This window comes from Salvelinus alpinus, chromosome 6 (genome assembly GCF_045679555.1).
Source record: "Salvelinus alpinus chromosome 6, SLU_Salpinus.1, whole genome shotgun sequence".
Lineage (NCBI taxonomy): Eukaryota > Metazoa > Chordata > Actinopteri > Salmoniformes > Salmonidae > Salvelinus > Salvelinus alpinus.
In genome coordinates, this window is record NC_092091.1 from 16,303,036 (window position 1) to 16,320,539 (window position 17,504).

The 17,504-nt window shown below is 41.0% G+C and overlaps 1 protein-coding gene and 1 pseudogene across 1 annotated transcript; both read left to right on the forward strand.

Moving 5' to 3' along the window:
* The first annotated feature begins 527 nt into the window (after positions 1-527).
* cdhr5b (cadherin-related family member 5b) lies at positions 528-16,979 on the forward strand. Its single transcript, XM_071405102.1, has 15 exons — positions 528-689; positions 7,079-7,254; positions 7,466-7,516; positions 8,075-8,164; positions 8,446-8,532; positions 8,648-8,746; positions 8,901-9,077; positions 9,261-9,351; positions 9,545-9,642; positions 10,074-10,280; positions 10,561-10,674; positions 10,824-10,890; positions 11,103-11,309; positions 13,556-13,731; positions 14,126-16,979. The coding sequence occupies exons 1-15, from the start codon at positions 599-601 to the stop codon at positions 14,687-14,689; spliced, it is 2,295 nt and encodes a 764-aa protein (XP_071261203.1). The 5' UTR covers positions 528-598; the 3' UTR covers positions 14,690-16,979.
* LOC139579883 (U7 small nuclear RNA) lies at positions 12,749-12,807 on the forward strand (annotated as a pseudogene).
* Positions 16,980-17,504: the final 525 nt, after the last annotated feature.

A 17,504-nucleotide genomic window follows, 5' to 3' on the forward strand; every position in this document is an offset into this window, starting at 1 on the left:
ATCACACATTCCTGTTTTCATTGTCATTCAGACCCGGTGGCCGAGTAGTTCCATAATAGAAAATATGACAAATATATCAAATAATTTTTACATGGGCTTAATCCTCCAAGTTTAGGGAGGTCATCATGCCTCACATGATTTCTTCTTACAGGTTATTCACTATACTTTACAACAGTTGTGTTCTATTCTCTGGACACTATAGCTTATAGGACAAAAAGGTCCATCCCTTTCTCCCATACTGCCCTCAAAACAGATAACGTGCAATTTCTCATATAATGATCAGACAAATAGATCTCATCTCAACCTCAAAAACAGATCCGCTTTCATGTAGGAGTGAAACACGAGTCGTGTGGCTCTTATTATTGTATGATTTCTCCACAACAGATTTGTATCTTTATGAGGGTGGAAAGTCCATGCTCCTCTCCTCTGATCATAAAACAGCAGATACGCCTTATAGTCACAAAGGTGGAGACTAAAGTCAGTCCTCTCTCCTCAGGCCATATAGTCACTGCTTTATGCGGATAAGTACAAGTCGGTACAAAAGCCCTGCTATTCCTACCTTATTTCATTAGGATTGATCGGACAATTGAACAGGGCAATGGAGAAGAAATATCCACACTTTACTTTGAGGACCTTGTTGAGCTTTCTGCTTGTGTTTTTGCTTCACAGATCAACTGAAGCGCAACAGAGTAAGTATTTCTAAACTGAAATTATTATTGGACATTGACAGGGACACAGCTTCAGGGTCTGCAGCTTTTGAAATATGTTACAGATTGGTTGTCCAATGACTTTTTTACACTTCGAATTTGGAATTCTAATTTTGGAATTGGAATTTGTTCCAAATAAACAGTTCTGATAAAAATATAGCATTTTCTCAGTCCTTAAACACCAATGAAACTAAGGCTATATATGTATTACCTGTATTTTCTTGTTATTTAATTACACAAACCGTAAGGCTATCCACTTGGCACAAACTGGTTGTTTCAACGTAATTTGCCAATTTATTGTGACGTGGAATCTACGTGGGAAATACATTGGATTTGAAAAAAGTTATCAACGTAAACTGGTGTTTTGAGGGTAAAATTTAAACCACAGGATTATGTCATCCCGGTAACGAATTTTCAACATAGACAAACCTTGTATAAAATATGTTGAATTTGTACATTGGAAACAACATCTGATCTTCAACATAATATCCACTGTAGTTGATCTATCTACAGCTATCCCGAGTTTTAACCAAGTTTTAACCCATCCAGAGTTGTAACCAAGCACGGCTTAGCTTTGATATTTGTTACTGACTATAACCAACGTGCTATCATGAGAATGATTGTTGAGAAATCTTAACTTAATAGATTCACTGTTGCTATCAAAGTCATTCCAAAGGCTAGATTCAACAGAGGGACCGAGCTCCCTGCCATCCAGGACCTCTATACCAGGTGGTGTATGTTAAAGAATAGAATTAAATCAAATCCAACTGTATTTAAAGTGCATTTAAAGTTTGATTTGATGTTGTCCTATTCTTTAACTTTGATTTTTGGTTAAAATGAAGATGTGAATCCAACATTTCAGTTACTAATTTGTAGACAAACTGGAATAAAAGGCAGACTCAGTGTCACAGATAGAGCTATCCAAGCAGAAGAAACAACTCCTTCAAATGTTGATATTTGGTTGCATTGACAACCAAACACAATTCAGTATCACTTTAAATTTTTTTATTTTATTTCACCTTTATTTAACCAGGTAGGCTAGTTGAGAACAAGTTCCCATTTGCAACAGTGACCTGGCCAAGATAAAGCATAGCAGTTCGACACATACAACAACATAGAGTTACACATGGAATAAACAAACAAACAATCAATAGTACAGTAGAAAAGTCTATATACAGCATGTGCAAATGAGGTAGGATAAGAGGCAATAAATAGGCCATGGTGGCGAAGTAATTACAATATAGCAATTAAACACTGAAATGGTAGAATGTGCAGAAGATGAATGTGCAAGTAAAGATACTGGGGTGCAAAGGAGCAAGATAAATCAAATAAATACAGTATGGGGATGAGGTAGTTGGATGGGCTGTTTACAGATGAGCTATGTACAGGTGCAGTGATCTGTGAGCTGCTCTGACAGCTGGTGCTTAAAGCTAGTGATGGAGGTAAGAGTCTCCAGCTTCAGTGATTTTTGCAGTTCGTTCCAGTCATTGGCAGCAGAGAACTGGAAGGAGAGGCGGCCAAAGGAAGAACTGGCTTTGGGGGTGACCAGTGAGATATACCTGCTGGAGCGCGTGCTACGGGTGGGTGCTGCTATGGTGACCAGTGAGCTGAGATAAGGCGGGGCTTTACCTAGCAGAGACTTGTAGATGACCTGGAGCCAGTGGGTTTGGCGACGAATATGAAGCGAGGGCCAGCCAACGAGAGCGTACAGGTCGCAGTGGTGGGTAGTATATGGGGCTTTGGTGACAAAACGGATGGCACTGTGATAGACTGCATCCAATTTGTTGAGTAGAGTGTTGGAGGCTATTTTGTAAATGACATCGCCGAAGTCGAGGATCGGTAGGATGGTCAGTTTTACGAGGGTACATTTGGCAGCATGAGTGAAGGATGTTTTGTTGCAAAATAGGAAACGGATTCTAGATGTAATTTTGTATTGGAGATGTTTAATGTGAGTCTGGAAGGAGAGTTTACAGTCTAACCAGACACCTAGGAATTTGTAGTTGTCCACATATTCTATGTCAGAACCGTCCAGAGTAGTGATGCTGGACGGGCGGGCAGGTGTGGGCAGCGATCGGTTGAAGAGCATGCATTTAGTTTTACTTACATTAAAGATCAGTTGTAGGCCACGGAAGGAGTGTTGTATGGCATTGAAGTTCGTCTGGAGGTTAGTTAACACAGTGTCCAAAGAAGGGCCAGAGGTATACAGAATGGTGTTGTCTGCGTAGAGGTGGATCAAAAATCACCAGCAGCAAGAGCAAATCATTGATGTATACAGAGAAGAGAGTCGGCCCGAGAATTGAACCCTGTGGCACCCCCATAGAGACTGCCAGAGGTCCGGACAACAGCCCCTCCGATTTGACACACTGAACTCTATCAGAGAAGTAGTTGGTGAACCAGGCGAGGCAATCATTTGAGAAACCAAGGCTGTCGAGTCTGCCAATAAGAATGTTGTGATTGACAGAGTCAAAAGCCTTAACCAGGTCGATGAATACGGCTGCACAGTAATGTCTCTTATCGATGGCGGTTATGATATTGTTTAGGACCTTGGGCGTGGCTGAGTTGCACCCATGACCAGCTCTGAAACCAGATTGCATAGCGGAGAAGGTACGGTGGGATTCGAAATGGTCGGTAATCTGTTTGTTAACTTGGCATTCGAATACCTTAGAAAGGCAGGGTAGAATAGATATAGGTCTGTAACAGTTTGGGTCTAGAGTGTCTCCCCCTTTGAAGAGGGGGATGTCCGCGGCAGCTTTCCAATCTTTGGGAATCTCAGACGATACGAAAGAGGTTGAACAGGCTAGTAATAGGGGTTGCAACAATTTCGGCAGATAATTTTAGGAAGAGAGGGTCCAGATTGTCTAGCCCGGCTGATTTGTAGGGTTCAGATTTTGCAGCTCTTTCAGAACATCAGCTATCTGGATTTAGGTGAAGGAGAAGTGGGGGAGGTTTGGGCGAGTTTCTGCGGGGGGTGGAGGGCTGTTGATCGGGGTAGGGGTAGCCAGGTGGAAAGCATGGCCAGCCGTAGAAAAAAGCTTATTGAAATTCTCAATTATAGTGGATTTATCGGTGGTGATAGTGTTTCCTAGCCTCAGTGCAGTGGGCAGCTGGGAGGAGGTGCTCTTATTCTCCATGGACTTTACAGTGTCCCAGAACTTTTTTGAGTTTGTGCTACAAGATGCAAATTTCTGCTTGAAAAAGCTAGCCTTAGCTTTCCTAACTGCCTGTGTATATTTGTTCCTAACTTCCCTGAAAAGTTACATATCACGGGGGCTGTTCGATGCTAATGCAGAATGCCACAGGAGGTTTTTGTGCTAGTCAAGGGCAGTCAGGTCTGGATGGAACCAAGGGCTATATCTATTCCTGGTTTTAATGGGGCATGCTTATTTAAGATGGTGAGGAAGGCACTTTAAAGAATAACCAGGCATCCTCTACTGACAGGATGAGGTCAATATCCTTCCAGGATACCCGGGCCAGGTCGAAGTATTTTAGGGAGCGTTTGACAGTGATAAGGGGTGGTCGTTTGACCGCAGACCCATTACGGATGCAGGCAATGAGGCAGTGATCGCTGAGATCTTGGTTGAAAACAGCAGAGGTGTATTTGGAGGGCAAGTTTGTTAGGATGATATCTATGAGGGTACCCGTGTTTACGGATTTGCGGTTGTACCTGGTGGGTTCATTGATAATTTGTGTGAGATTGAGGGCATCAAGCTTAGATTGTAGGATGGCCGGGGTGTTAAGCATGTCACAGTTTAGGTCACCTAGCAGCACGAGCTCTGAAGATAGATGGGGGGCAATCAATTCACATATGGTGTCCAGGGCACAGCTGGGGGCAGAGGGTGGTCTATAGCAAGCGACAACGGTGAGAGACTTGTTTCTGGAAAGTTGGATTTTTAAAAGTAGAAGTTCGAATTATTTGTGTATATACCTGGATAGTAAGACAGAACTCTGCAGGCTATCTCTGCAGTAGATTGCAACACCGCCCCCTTTGGCAGTTCTATCTTGTCGGAAAATGTTATAGTTAGGGATGGAGATTTCAGGGTTTTTGGTGGACTTCCTAAGCCAGGATTCAGACACGGCTAGGATATCCAGGTTGGCAGAGTGTGCTAAAGCAGTGAATAAAACAAACTTAGGGAGGAGGCTTCTACTGTTAACATGCATGAAACCAAGGCTTTTACGGTTACAGAAGTCAACAAATGAGAGCACCTGGTGAGTAGGAGTGGAGTTAGGCACTGCAAGGCCTAAATTAACCTCTACATCACCAGAGGAACAGAGGAGGAGTAGGATGAGGGTACGGCTAAAGGCTATCAGGACTGGTCGTCTAGTGCGTTCAGAGCAGAGAGTAAAAGGAGCAGGTTTCTGGGCGTGAGAGAATAGATTCAAGGCATAATGTACAGACAGAGGTATGGTAGGATGTGAGTACATTGGAGGTAAACCTAGGCATTGAGTAATGATGAGAGAGATATTGTCTCTAGAGATGTTTAAACCAGGTGATGTCACTGCATATGTGGGAGGTGGAACTAAATGGTAGGTTAAGGCATATTGAGCAGGGCTAGAGGCTCTACAGTGAAATAAGACAGTAATCACTAACCAGGACAGTAATGGACAAGGCATATTGATATTAGTGAGAGGCATGCGTAGCCGGGTGATCAATAGGGGTCCAGTGAGTGGTTGGGCTGGCTGGAGACACAGCTACGAGGCCGGGGCTAGCAAGCTAGCAGACTGGGGCTAGCAAGCTAGCAGAAGGGCCTTAGAGGGACGTCTTGATGGAGGAAAGTCTGTTTTAGCCTCCGCGTGCGGTGACGTCGATAGACCAGTCGTGATGGATTAGTAGGGTTCCGAGTAGCAGAGGGGTCCAAGTCCAATTGGCAAAATAGGTATAGTTGCCCAAGAAATTGTCCGATGGATCTATACAGCTAACAGTCAAATATGCTCTAGACAGCCAGCGGTCCGCGGCTAGCAGCTAGTGGACCGCGGCTAGCGGATGGGCATTCAGGGGACGTCGCGATGTAGAGGCCAGTTGAGTACCCCCTCGAGCAGATTACGTCATAGTCCAGTCGTGAAGGATCGGCGGGGTTCCGTGCCCTGTACCGGCAGTAGAAGGTGTCCGGTTATTGTAGCCCACTAGTGGCTGATGGGCCTCTTTAGCTAGCCGGGAGAAGGGGCCTAGCATGGGCTAGCTCCAGGCTAATTGGTCCTTGTTCCGGGACCGACGTTAGCCAGTAGTCACTCAGATAGCAGCTAGCTAGCGATGATCCATGTTCAGAGCTTACGGTAGGAATCCGGGGATATGGAGAGAAAATAGGTCCGGTATGCTCTGGTTTGAGTCGGGTTGTACAAACTGGCGACAGCTTTCTGAGCTAAAGTTTAGCTGATGACCGCTAGCAGTGGTTAGCTGACTACTAGCTAGTAGCTAGTGAGCTGGCTAGCTTCTGTTGGGGGATTCCGGGTTCGAGGTGAATAAAAATACTTTACAAAAAAACAGATCCGCACCATATTGGGTGAGGCGGGTTGCAGGAGAGTGTTTTGAAGTTGAGGTTTAGAAAAAAATATTAAAAAGATATGCGAAGAAAAAGATATAAAGGGATATATACACGGGACACGACAAGACGAGGACAAAAGACGTCTGACTGCTACGTCATCTTGGATTCAGGATTTTTGCAATACTGTACATTAAATAGCCTTTTAACTTTTCTACAGGTTAACAAATTATATGTTGGATTCATGTCTCCATCTCAACCTAAAATAAAAGTTAAATACATAAAATAATAGGATTAAGCCAGTGGCCCAGATGTAACTATCCAAGCAGTAGATAAATCTCCTTTAAATGTTGATTTTTGGTTGCGTTGTCAACCAAACACAATTCAATATTACTTTTGTAAGGCAGTAAATAGCCTAATGTTAAGGATATCTCACAAACTAATGTAATAGTATTTATTCAACCTTAAAATGAGTAACACATCCATGGCCACATGTTGAGGTTACCGTAATGTAACTATAAATGTCTTCCTATGTAATCATAGAAAGCATGCTTGTTCAGGGTCGCAGGTATGTGGAAATCTTCACAATTGCTGTAATAATCTGCACAGAATCTCGAACAGCATTGATCACTTACAATATGTACTTTAATGTAACACATTAAGTTGTTTTATGAATACAAAAGATCTGACATTGTATTACCATTTGAACTTTGTTGTGCTTTTAAATGGTTGAAAGTGCTGTGATAACACATTGAGACAGTGGGATAATATCCATAGAGTTCAAACACATTTTGCTTGAATGATACTTTCATTGAAAACAGACAATTATTTTATGTTACATAATTTGGGTAGTATTCATTCATTGTTATGCGTGTTTTCTCTCTCCCATTGCAGTATGCTCCAGGCCTGGGGCTACGCCTCCCACTATTAAAGAGAACAACGTTGTTGGTGCTGTTGTGACCACAATCACCACAGAAGAAGGAGTGACCCTAACTATTGCCAGTAATCCTGCAGACTCTTTCGGTCTGAGTGGCAATGATCTTACAGCGGTCAAAGTTTTGGACTATGAGGTATGTTCTCACTATTTAGCATAAATATGTTTTCATTCTTGGATCTAGATTAAGCTAAGAAAGGCACATGCTTTGTTGGGTACACTTAATTCCCTTGGCTCTGTTGGTGCCTTTTCCACATTAATTAGCCCTTTTCTTGCAGTTGATTATGAATATAGTCAATTGTATAATGCAGATGAGACGTTGATGTGTAATTTTGTTTATTTCACAGACTAAAACGTCTTTCACCGTTGACCTTCTTTGTAGCAAAGGTGACCAATTTGTAAGTGCACTTTCTTGTACTTTTAATCATCGATATGTTATGGGAGTGGCTACAGTATGGGCAAGCTGGACCAATAAATAAATAATTTAGAAAAATTATTACAATAAAAAGTAGTGCCCATAATACAATGATCGACATTATAATAAAAATAATTTGGATTTGAGATTCATTCAGTCATAACTGGGGGTTTTGGCTACACACTTCTGTATGGTCATTTTATGGAATAGACATACAGATCTACATTTACACTGTACATTTAGTTTACTATCAAAGTGTAAATGGAGAAATATTCCAAACTGCATTCCATGACATTTTCACGTGTAAATAGCACTTGATTTCGATTATACAGTATACCTGTAGTGCTCAAGGGACAACACTCCTTTAGAGCAAAATTAGTTATAAAAGATATATTCAAAGCTACTGTGCCCTTTTTTGAGGTAAATCCTTAAATATCGTTAGATTTATAACAGATGGCATGCAATATTAAACCTGAGTTAAACCTAGTTTTACTTGTATACCTCTATGGAGTCAGTAATTCAAATGTGATCTTCATTCCAGCTTACTCTAATAGTAGTGGTACTTATTGAGAATGTGAATGACAACCCGCCAGTATTTGCAGAAAGCCAGTACACTCTCAATGTCGATGAGGTGAGTGCATATTTCTTTCTCAGTTAGTGTACTTCATTATCAGTCATAGGGCAGTTATATCACGTTTTTAGCTAGTCAGTCAAACAGTGAAGCAGATAAACAGTCTAGCAGTTGGTATACTAGCCATGAGTACTTTACCATATTTCTAGAATCCTGTTAAGGTTTCATGGTAGAATGTCTGATTCCATTTACTCTATTCTATATATAAAAAATATATAAAAAAACTACTCATAGGACAGTGACAGAAATAAATACTGTATGTGTTATTTTCTTTGGACCAGTTGTCACCTGTAGGCAAAAGTGTCGGTGCAATTGTAGCAACAGATGCAGATAAGGATCGACTCTATTACAGCCTAGTGCCAGATACAGTAAGTCTCCATCCTCATCCTGTCTAAATATGAGAGCGAATACTAAAAGAAAATGCTCCTCCCAGCCATACATAACTTATCTTAAGTAAAATAACGGCCTTTTAAATTCTCACAGGAGGGTTTTAAACTACAAGAAAACAGCCCAAATATACTAGTGCAACAAGTTCTTGACTATGACGCAGTGAGAAGTGTGACACTTATATTATCTGCTCAGGTGAGTGCTTGTTCTGTTTTTATAGTTCTTGTAATGAAAGTGATTGATTGTTTGGGGCCGTGGAATAATAAACTGTATTGGTTGAAACCATCATCTATTTGACGGCATCCAAGCTTTAGATCTTCACCGAGTCCTTTGTTGTGTTTTTTTTTAGGATACCCCCACATCCACACCACCTTCATTCACTGCCACAGCCACTATCCAGGTCAACATCTTGGACATTGACAACCGTCCACCATGGTTCCAGCCCTGCACAGAAACCGTAGTTGACATGTCCAAAATCTGCCTCAGCTCTGGATATACAGGAACAGTCAACCTAACAGAGCAAGAGGTGCGTCCACCATCCTCTCCCCTCAAAAAACAACAACGTTGTTAGAATCTTATAATACATCTGTCTAATATTCACAATCTACTCAGTACAGCTAGCCATCATTATGTGTTTAGCTTAGCCCATGATTTAAATATTATTAACAGTATCCACAGTAAGTAATGCAAAGTCTCATTTACGTCCCAGGTTGGTGCATTGCCATTGCTGCCAGGTCCGGTGCATGCCATTGATGGTGACAAAGGCTTAAATGTACCGATAATGTACAGATTTCCAACTGGTAAGCATCATGAATATTCAAAATTTTACATGTAAGTACTCTCAGAAATATCACGATCATTGATACTGACAGACTCGGCTATCATTCACAGAGCAACTATCTCACCTATAGGCCTGGCCAACAACACATTTCTTCTCCAATGAAAATACCTCTACTAACAGGGCTCTCACGTTTCTTTTTTTCTCTTTTTAAGGGTCTGAATCTGGCTTTTTTCAGATCAATCAAAACACTGGGGACATCACCATGTCGAAAGCGGCGGATGTAGCGGGTCCACTGACCTTAACAGTTCTGGTAATTAAAAGTTTCTCTGAAATAGTTCATGAATCCATAATGTCCATATAGACCTCTGCCAACCATATAGTCTATACACGCTTAGAAAAAAAGGTGCCATCTAGAATTGAAAAGGGGTTTTCAGTTGTCCCCATAGGAGAACCCTTTGAAGAACTCCTTTTGGTTCGAGGTGGAACCCTTTTGGATTCCCTGTAGAACCCATTTCACAGAGGGTTCTACATGGAACCCAAAATAGTTCTACCTCGAACCTAAAAGGGTTCTCCTATGGGGACAGAAGCAGAACCCTTTTGGAACCCTTTTTTCCTACGAGTGTGTAGTTAATAACCTCTTATTGCAATTAATATAATTATGCAGTTGACATCACAGGATTATGTTTTTGCGGCACAGATACAATCATTGATAGCAAATGTTAACACGGTTTTTATTCTCAGGCTTTACAGACGTCCAACAGAGACCAGTTCGCGACCACAACGGTCACTATCGTTGTTGTGAAAAAGAGTGTGAACCCGCCGCAGTTTGAGAGGATGGAGTATGAGGGCTTCATCTCTGCAGACGCGGGCGTAGACAGCATGGTTCTGGAGAGCAAAGCCTCCAACAGGCCACTCAGGGTCCAGGCCAAGGACACAGACTTTGCTAATGTAAGGTCTATCGGTCTATTCCCCTGTGTCGGTAGCAGTGAAAACATATTGCACATGTAAAGTACAGATCTCTGACAAAAGGTTGCTATTAATGTGTGACTTCGATATTTATTGGAGATATTTTATTTTTTATAGAGACCCCAAATATGCTACAGATGATATTGATATTGATCACACTAACTCTAAATATGATCTTTAGTTATCTTACATTTCCCATTTCAGGAACCTTATTGCATGGTTCCCCTATCTAACATTATGGATAACCAATCCTTCTCTACAGGGCTTCAACCCTGATGTGAGATATGAGGTTCAGGGAAGCAATGAATTCTCCATTACCCAGCAAGGCTTCATCCTCATGACTAAAAACGTTATGCCAGGCACTGTTTCCTTGAATGTGAGTGTGTTCTGTTCCCTTTAAGCCAAAACAACAACCTACAAATAAACTGGAGTAAAGTCTACTGTAGGTGTTTGAGTAAGATGTCAAAAAATATATATATCTTGTACTTAGACTTTCAATGTTTAACTTTTTGTTTGTTTGCTCAGTTGCATGCCATCGACTCATCCAATGCAGAATCAACTACAGCATCTCTCAAGGTGGAGGTCATGCCAGGTAAAACACATTAATGTAGCTAATATACTTACATAGTTATAAATAACGCTGGTTGCCCATTACCCTCCCCGCTCTCCTTTAATTACACGCAAATCACGTGCTATTGCGCGCCCTATGTCATTCTCCATGCTGTGCTATTAATAACCATGGTGAGGGACAGGGATGGGGAGGGGGTCCATGATGAACAGCTGCTGACACTGCTCTCCTCCCAGGGATTACAACCATGGCCCCAACCACCACTGACATGGCCACCACTGTTATGGCCACAACTGACATGGCCACCACTGACATGGCCACAACTGACATGGCCACCACTGTTATGGCCACAACTGACATGGGCACCACTGTTATGGCCACAACTGACATGGCCACCACTGACATGGCTACTGCCACCCATGCCGCCATCAACTCCACAACAGGTACCCACATGGAAAAATACTACAGTTTACTGTAGAATATTATAGTATTTACTATAGAATTCTCTAGTAAACTGTAGTAAATGGTAGTATACTGTAGAATACTATACTCCACACTGTAGTATCCCTCGATCATGTCTAGTACTTACTTTAGAATCTTGTAGTATACTGTAGAATATTATACTACACACTGTAGTATCCCCCTTGATTGTGTAGCGCTTACTTTATAATTTAGTAGTATATTGGAGAATACGATAGTAAATACTACAGTATTATCCATATTTAAACACTGTAGTACTAAAGTCAAGTAAATAATGCAAAATCACTACAGTGTCTGAAAAAACACTATAGTTTTTAACTATAGTAATACTACAGTATTTAATTTGCATACACCCCACTCATTCCTATCCACCATATCCCAATTTGTGCCCCCCATGAGTGAGAAACCAACATGCCACATATTGTGTTCCCTACAGGTTACACTGAAACACCTCTGTCCATCATGCTCCAGATGTCAGACTCATATAAACTCAACCTCACATTCCACACAACAGCAACATACCTCACTTATAAACACAACATAACCCTGATTAACATGTGCCCTATCCCCAACCCTTACCCTAATCCGGGTTCGGATCCTCCCCCTCCCCTCCCACTTACTAAACATTACTGACTATTGGCATCTACAAACAGTTCTTTACACTTTTACCTTTCTAAACTCTGCTACTATTTTAACTCTTCTCCCACAAACTACTTTTAACTCATCTCGTTGGCACTCTTCTTTCCTTTATTAACAAAAATAAAGAAATATATAATATATAAATACAATAAAAAATGTTTGAATTTAGATATTAATTAAAATGTTTTTTTTGCAAAACGATATGCATTCAGTGGCCAGTTTATTAGGTACACCTCCCCGTTCATTAAAATTGTTCACTCCTACAGACAGCGAGTCACGTGGCAGACGGGCATCGAGGCATTCAGTTACTGTTCGATTGAAAGTTAGAATGGGAAAAAGGAGTGACCTAAGCGACTTTAAGCTTGGTATGATCGTCAGTGCCAAGCACGCCAGTTCCAGCATCTAAGAAACGGCCAGCCTCCTGGGCTTTTCACACACAACAGTGTCTAGGGTTTACCGAGAATGGTGCGACAAACAAAAAACATCCAGTCAGCGGCAGTCCTGTGGGCGAAAAAACAGCTCGTTGATGAGAGGTCAAAGAAGAATTGCAAAAATTGTACAAGCTAACAGGCGGGTCACAAACTAGCAAATAACGGCGCAGTACAACAGGAGTGGATGGATAGAATGGATATGGATAGAAAAGACTAGAATCTCTGAACTATCCAATCAGGCTCCAGTCCTCCCTACCTACTTACAGGTTATAGAAAAGAGCAGAAGCTCTGAACTATCCATTCAGACTCCTCCAGTCCTACCTACCTACATGTAATGGAAAAATCCTCTTTTTGTATTTGTCCAGTAGGTTTCCTCATGGAGAAAGCCCCCACTTCTATGTCAAAGATAATCAAATAAAAACGCTGTAGTAAATAATACAGAAATGTCCTCAAGAACACTACAGTAATTATTACAGTATACTACAATAATGTCCTCAAGAACACTACAGTAATTACTACAGTATACTACAATAATGTCTGCAAAAACACTACAGTAATTACTACAGTGAATACTATAGTATATAAATATAGCAATACTACAGTACTTATACCATAATATACTATAGTATTTTTTCATGTGGGTATCCCCTAACCAGCCTTCTTTTTCTCTCAGGAGACTCCAAACACAACTGATAATGCCTATTGCTGCTGCCTATGCTTCTTAAACAAGGTCACACACAGTCCTTTCGCTTGGCTTGTCAACACCTCCCAAAAGCCATTCACTGATTGTAAACCAATGTCCAAAGGGTGCAAACCTGCGCTTACCCAAGCTTGCTGAAATTATACTCACATATAACGTTAGAGGTATTTCTTTGGACATTCCTGTGGTTATTGTTAAACCCCTTCCCTAATCCCCCTTTTGAAGGTGTTTTAGGGAGGAGTGGGCCATTGAGATGCATATATACAATATTATACAATATTTTACCATATTTGATTAGTCTCTAGAAAGAACGTTTTCCCCGACCAAGATGGCTGTCCTGTAGACATGTTGGCTGGATGCCAATGTCCATTCTTGTGTTGTATTTATTTCTGTGAGGGTCGGCATGTTTTAAATATTGTGTTTGACCTTGGCCCTGCAGCAGGGGTTCTTGGGGCCCCAGGTGGGTATGGTCCTGGGGACATGGCTGCCCTGGGTGCTAGCCTGGCTGTGTTACTGGTCATCTCTACGGTCGTCATCGGCCTGCTCATCTTCCGCATCCAGAAGGGCAAGACAGATTGGAGGAAGCTGTCAGAGGCCAACATCTTCCGTAGCTCTGTGAGTTCATTCTACACTGCAAGAAGAAATAGCAATGCAAAGCTTTTAAAAGCAACACTCAGAAAAAAAGGTGCTATCTTGAACATAAAAGGGTTATTCGACTGTCCCCATATGATAACCCTTTGAAGAACCCTTTTTGGGTCCAGGTAGAACCCTTTTGAGTTCCATGTAGAACCCTTACCACAGAGGGTTCTACATGGAAACTAAAAGGGTTCTATCTGGAAACAAAAATGGTTTTACCTGGAAACAAAAAGGGTCATCCTATGTGGACAGCTAAAAAACATTTTGAAGTGTAGTAATCAATTGATGGCAAAAAATATATATTTGTGTTAAAGATTTTTGCTCTGCCTCCCTAAATGCAGTCTGTTCTGACTGGTACATTGCTTTTTTACAGCTTGGGAAAGGTCCCGGCGGACTCAAGAACGGGGTGCAGTACACCAACGAGGGCTTCCAGAATGACGGGGACACTAACAGCGTGGGATCCAAAGGCCCAGAAGAGATGGATGGGAAACGGTCCATCGGGAATGGAGTGACCTCCAGAGCTGTGGAGGAGACTGTCATGAAGGTCTCGGCTCCACTGTACTCCAACCTCCTGCTTGACACCGGCAGCCTGGCAGGGTCTGATAAGGCCGACAGTGAGAAGGAGGTGAAGCCCATCCTGACCAAGGAGAGGCGCGTGGAGGAGGGCTACAAGTCAGTCTGGTTCAAAGAGGACATCGACCCCAATGCCAAGGAGGAAGTGGTCATCATACCTGACAATGGGGAGCGGGAAGGTGATGACGATGATGATGATGATGATGATGAGGAAGAGGAGGGGTTTAGAGAGGAGGAAGAAGAATATGACAACTCGTCACCACAGACCCCAAAGGTGTTGTTCTCTGATGCTGATGTGGATGATGGCCGTGGGGTGAGGTTTGAGGATTCTGAGAATGAAAAAATCCAGACGTCTGACCTGTGAGGAGTATAGGGGTAGGCCTGCACTGGATTTAGCTTGCCTTGTCTGTTTGGGTGGGTGAGGTTTTCTTTTTTCGTTCAGTTGTGCCAGGTAAGCTAATTCTTGCGCAACTGGGGCCCCATTTATACTGTAATTGTTGTGTAAATTCCACACTAAATATCTGTGTGCGCCATTTCTGAAAATAATACGTACGTCTAAAAATATTGAGATTTCTAAACTTGGCACATGCCCTACATACACACTTTTACCGCTTTAATTCAGACCTGTCGTTAAACTGTGCACACATGAACAAGCATTCTAACTCTGTCAGAAAAAGTCCCTTCATTCACCTTTTATAGTGACAATAACGCCCTTTATTTGCTGTATAATTTGGAACTGTTGGAATTAGGCCATCTAGGTTTCTGAAAGAAAGAGTAATGGCAAATTTGATCACATTTTGTAGAGGTGTGAGCAGAATGTTTTAGTCTTTTACAGTGACTTTTTCAAACGTAACCTTCATGCTGCCTATAGTGAGTGCCAAACACTTTATTGATTGTATATTCAAAACAATTTTACTTTGACAGTATGGGTATAGGCTACAGTATTGCTGTGCAATAGGAGCGTGACATCATAGCCTATTTAAGCCTATACCAAAACAGGAGATAGAAACACAATAATCGATTGATACACAAGATATTGAACAACAATTTGTCTTTTGCATAAAACTGTGGGCTGTAGCATTTTACTTAAAAATACTGGTCTATTTACTGTGTTGGCAGCATGTTTTAATCTTTTGCAGTAACTTATGCTGTATTTAGCAAAGGACTGTGACAATTTCTGAACAAGAAAACAATGGTAAATTGTTGTGGACCTGTCAGCAGAACGTTTGACTTCAACAATGTTTTACATTGACTTTCCCCCCAACCTAATATGCTGGACTGCCTGGGAAGGCGAGGCATTTATTCTGCAATGGTTATGAAAATTAAATAAATAGGAATAGATTCCTATGTCTAATCATTCAACAAATATTAACAGAAATGGCTTCATCTTGTTATGATGTTTTTTTGAATAAGTGTGTCATAATAGCAACCATTTGCACAAAATACTTATGCCGTGTTCACATGCTAGTCAGAACTAGAAAACTAGCACATTTTTGACTTGCTAACTGGTTGTAGTTATACACGTGTCACGTTCAACCTGTTAGCAAGTCAGACATGTCTGAGTTTCCTAGTTCCAATGAACACGTGGACATGGCATTACTGGTCTGCTTGCAATACAATACTTCAACCACTAGACAATGTGTGTGCGTGCGCATGGCGTAAAGTTTGCGTGGAGGGACATTCTCAAGTTACGGGGTATATTTTGTATCTACGCAACATTTATAAATGAGGCCTCTGAAGTACTGTACTGTATGTGAAAGAAAGAAATGCTTTTTTCTGCACCAGGATCCCACCTGTCTGAAGCATCACATCAACATTTTACTGCAGTGGGCTAAATCAGGGTCACACAGAATGTTTCTTGGTAGTCTTAAACAAATCTACTTTGAAACAAAGTATACACTTCACACACATGGTTATGGGCTTAAAAAAAGAAGACACCTGTACCATGTCAGATATAGAGTTGAAATGTATTCAATTTTGAGCATCCCAATATTACACTTTATATACATCACAGCAGATTGAAATATAACAAAACCGGTTGACATAGAAACACTGGATTTTCAACAGGTTTTTTAAAATTATGTTTATTAATTATGACATTTTGAAAAATATGAATAACATTTCACCCATGAGGCCACTAGGGTGATTTGGTCATTTGACTGCAGGAATGAGGTTTTAGACTACTATTTTATTGGACAACATGTTAGAACTTCTGCTGCTTTCTCATCAATCCTGGAAACATTTAGTCCTGCCATACTTGCTCTACAGTAGAAGCCATTATTAATCATGTGGAGCTTTGACCCTGGTACACATCGGAGTCATGCTTCCTTGTTGCTTACCGAAACTCTGCTGTTCACTAATCAGTAACTCACTCTATTGCTTGATACAGTACTATTAGAAAATGTGTTATCATACACAAAAATAAACAGAAAAAAATAACATAAAGTGCAATGTTTACTCATTTTGTTTTCCCGTTGTTCGGGTCAGATCATTCATGGCTTGAACTTAAGCTTCAACTTTCTTGTATCTTTGTAAATAATGGATGTTAAAAATAAAATTATTTATGTAATAATAAAGAACTCAAGTATGATTTGACAAACCAAATATCGAATGATCATGTCTCACATGAGTTTGATAATACAGACACCTGAATGTAAGAACGTGGCAGTACAGATGCTGATAGCAACAAGTCCTCCGTTGTTAGTGCTTGTTTATGATAAGGCCCTGGTTACCAGCAGCCAGGGGCTGTAAAGAGCAATAGACTGATGCAAACAAGTGCACTTTGTACTCTAATAAAATAATAATCCATGTACAATAATCATAGATGTTCTATATTTATGAGAACGAGTACATTTTAACCCATGACATACCAGGGGAGAACAAGTCCACTTGTCAATCCAATCCATCACAGGGACTGAATAAAAATGTTAGCTATTTGTCACTGCAGTATTTGTGTCGAATTACCAAAATAATGTTGTGCCTAACGACCCCACACGTATTCATGTATCAGCAATATCAGTATTATCTTAATACCTAATGTCAAATTCCAAATCTGAATAGGAAGTAATATCCTCATAACATTGAATAATACACATGTATAAATGTACGCAGGAAGAAAAGCATGTAGAGGGCATGCTGAGTCCATATAGATGGGGATGTGCTGAAGTGATTCAAAAGTC

Bases quoted from the DNA above. Each gene is read 5' to 3' on its own strand.
- cdhr5b (XM_071405102.1), top strand. From the start codon at position 599: ATGGAGAAGAAATATCCACACTTTACTTTGAGGACCTTGTTGAGCTTT. The intron at 7,517-8,074 runs GTAAGTGCACTT...TCTTCATTCCAG, and splicing joins GTAGCAAAGGTGACCAATTT to CTTACTCTAATAGTAGTGGT. The intron at 8,533-8,647 runs GTAAGTCTCCAT...AAATTCTCACAG, and splicing joins ACAGCCTAGTGCCAGATACA to GAGGGTTTTAAACTACAAGA.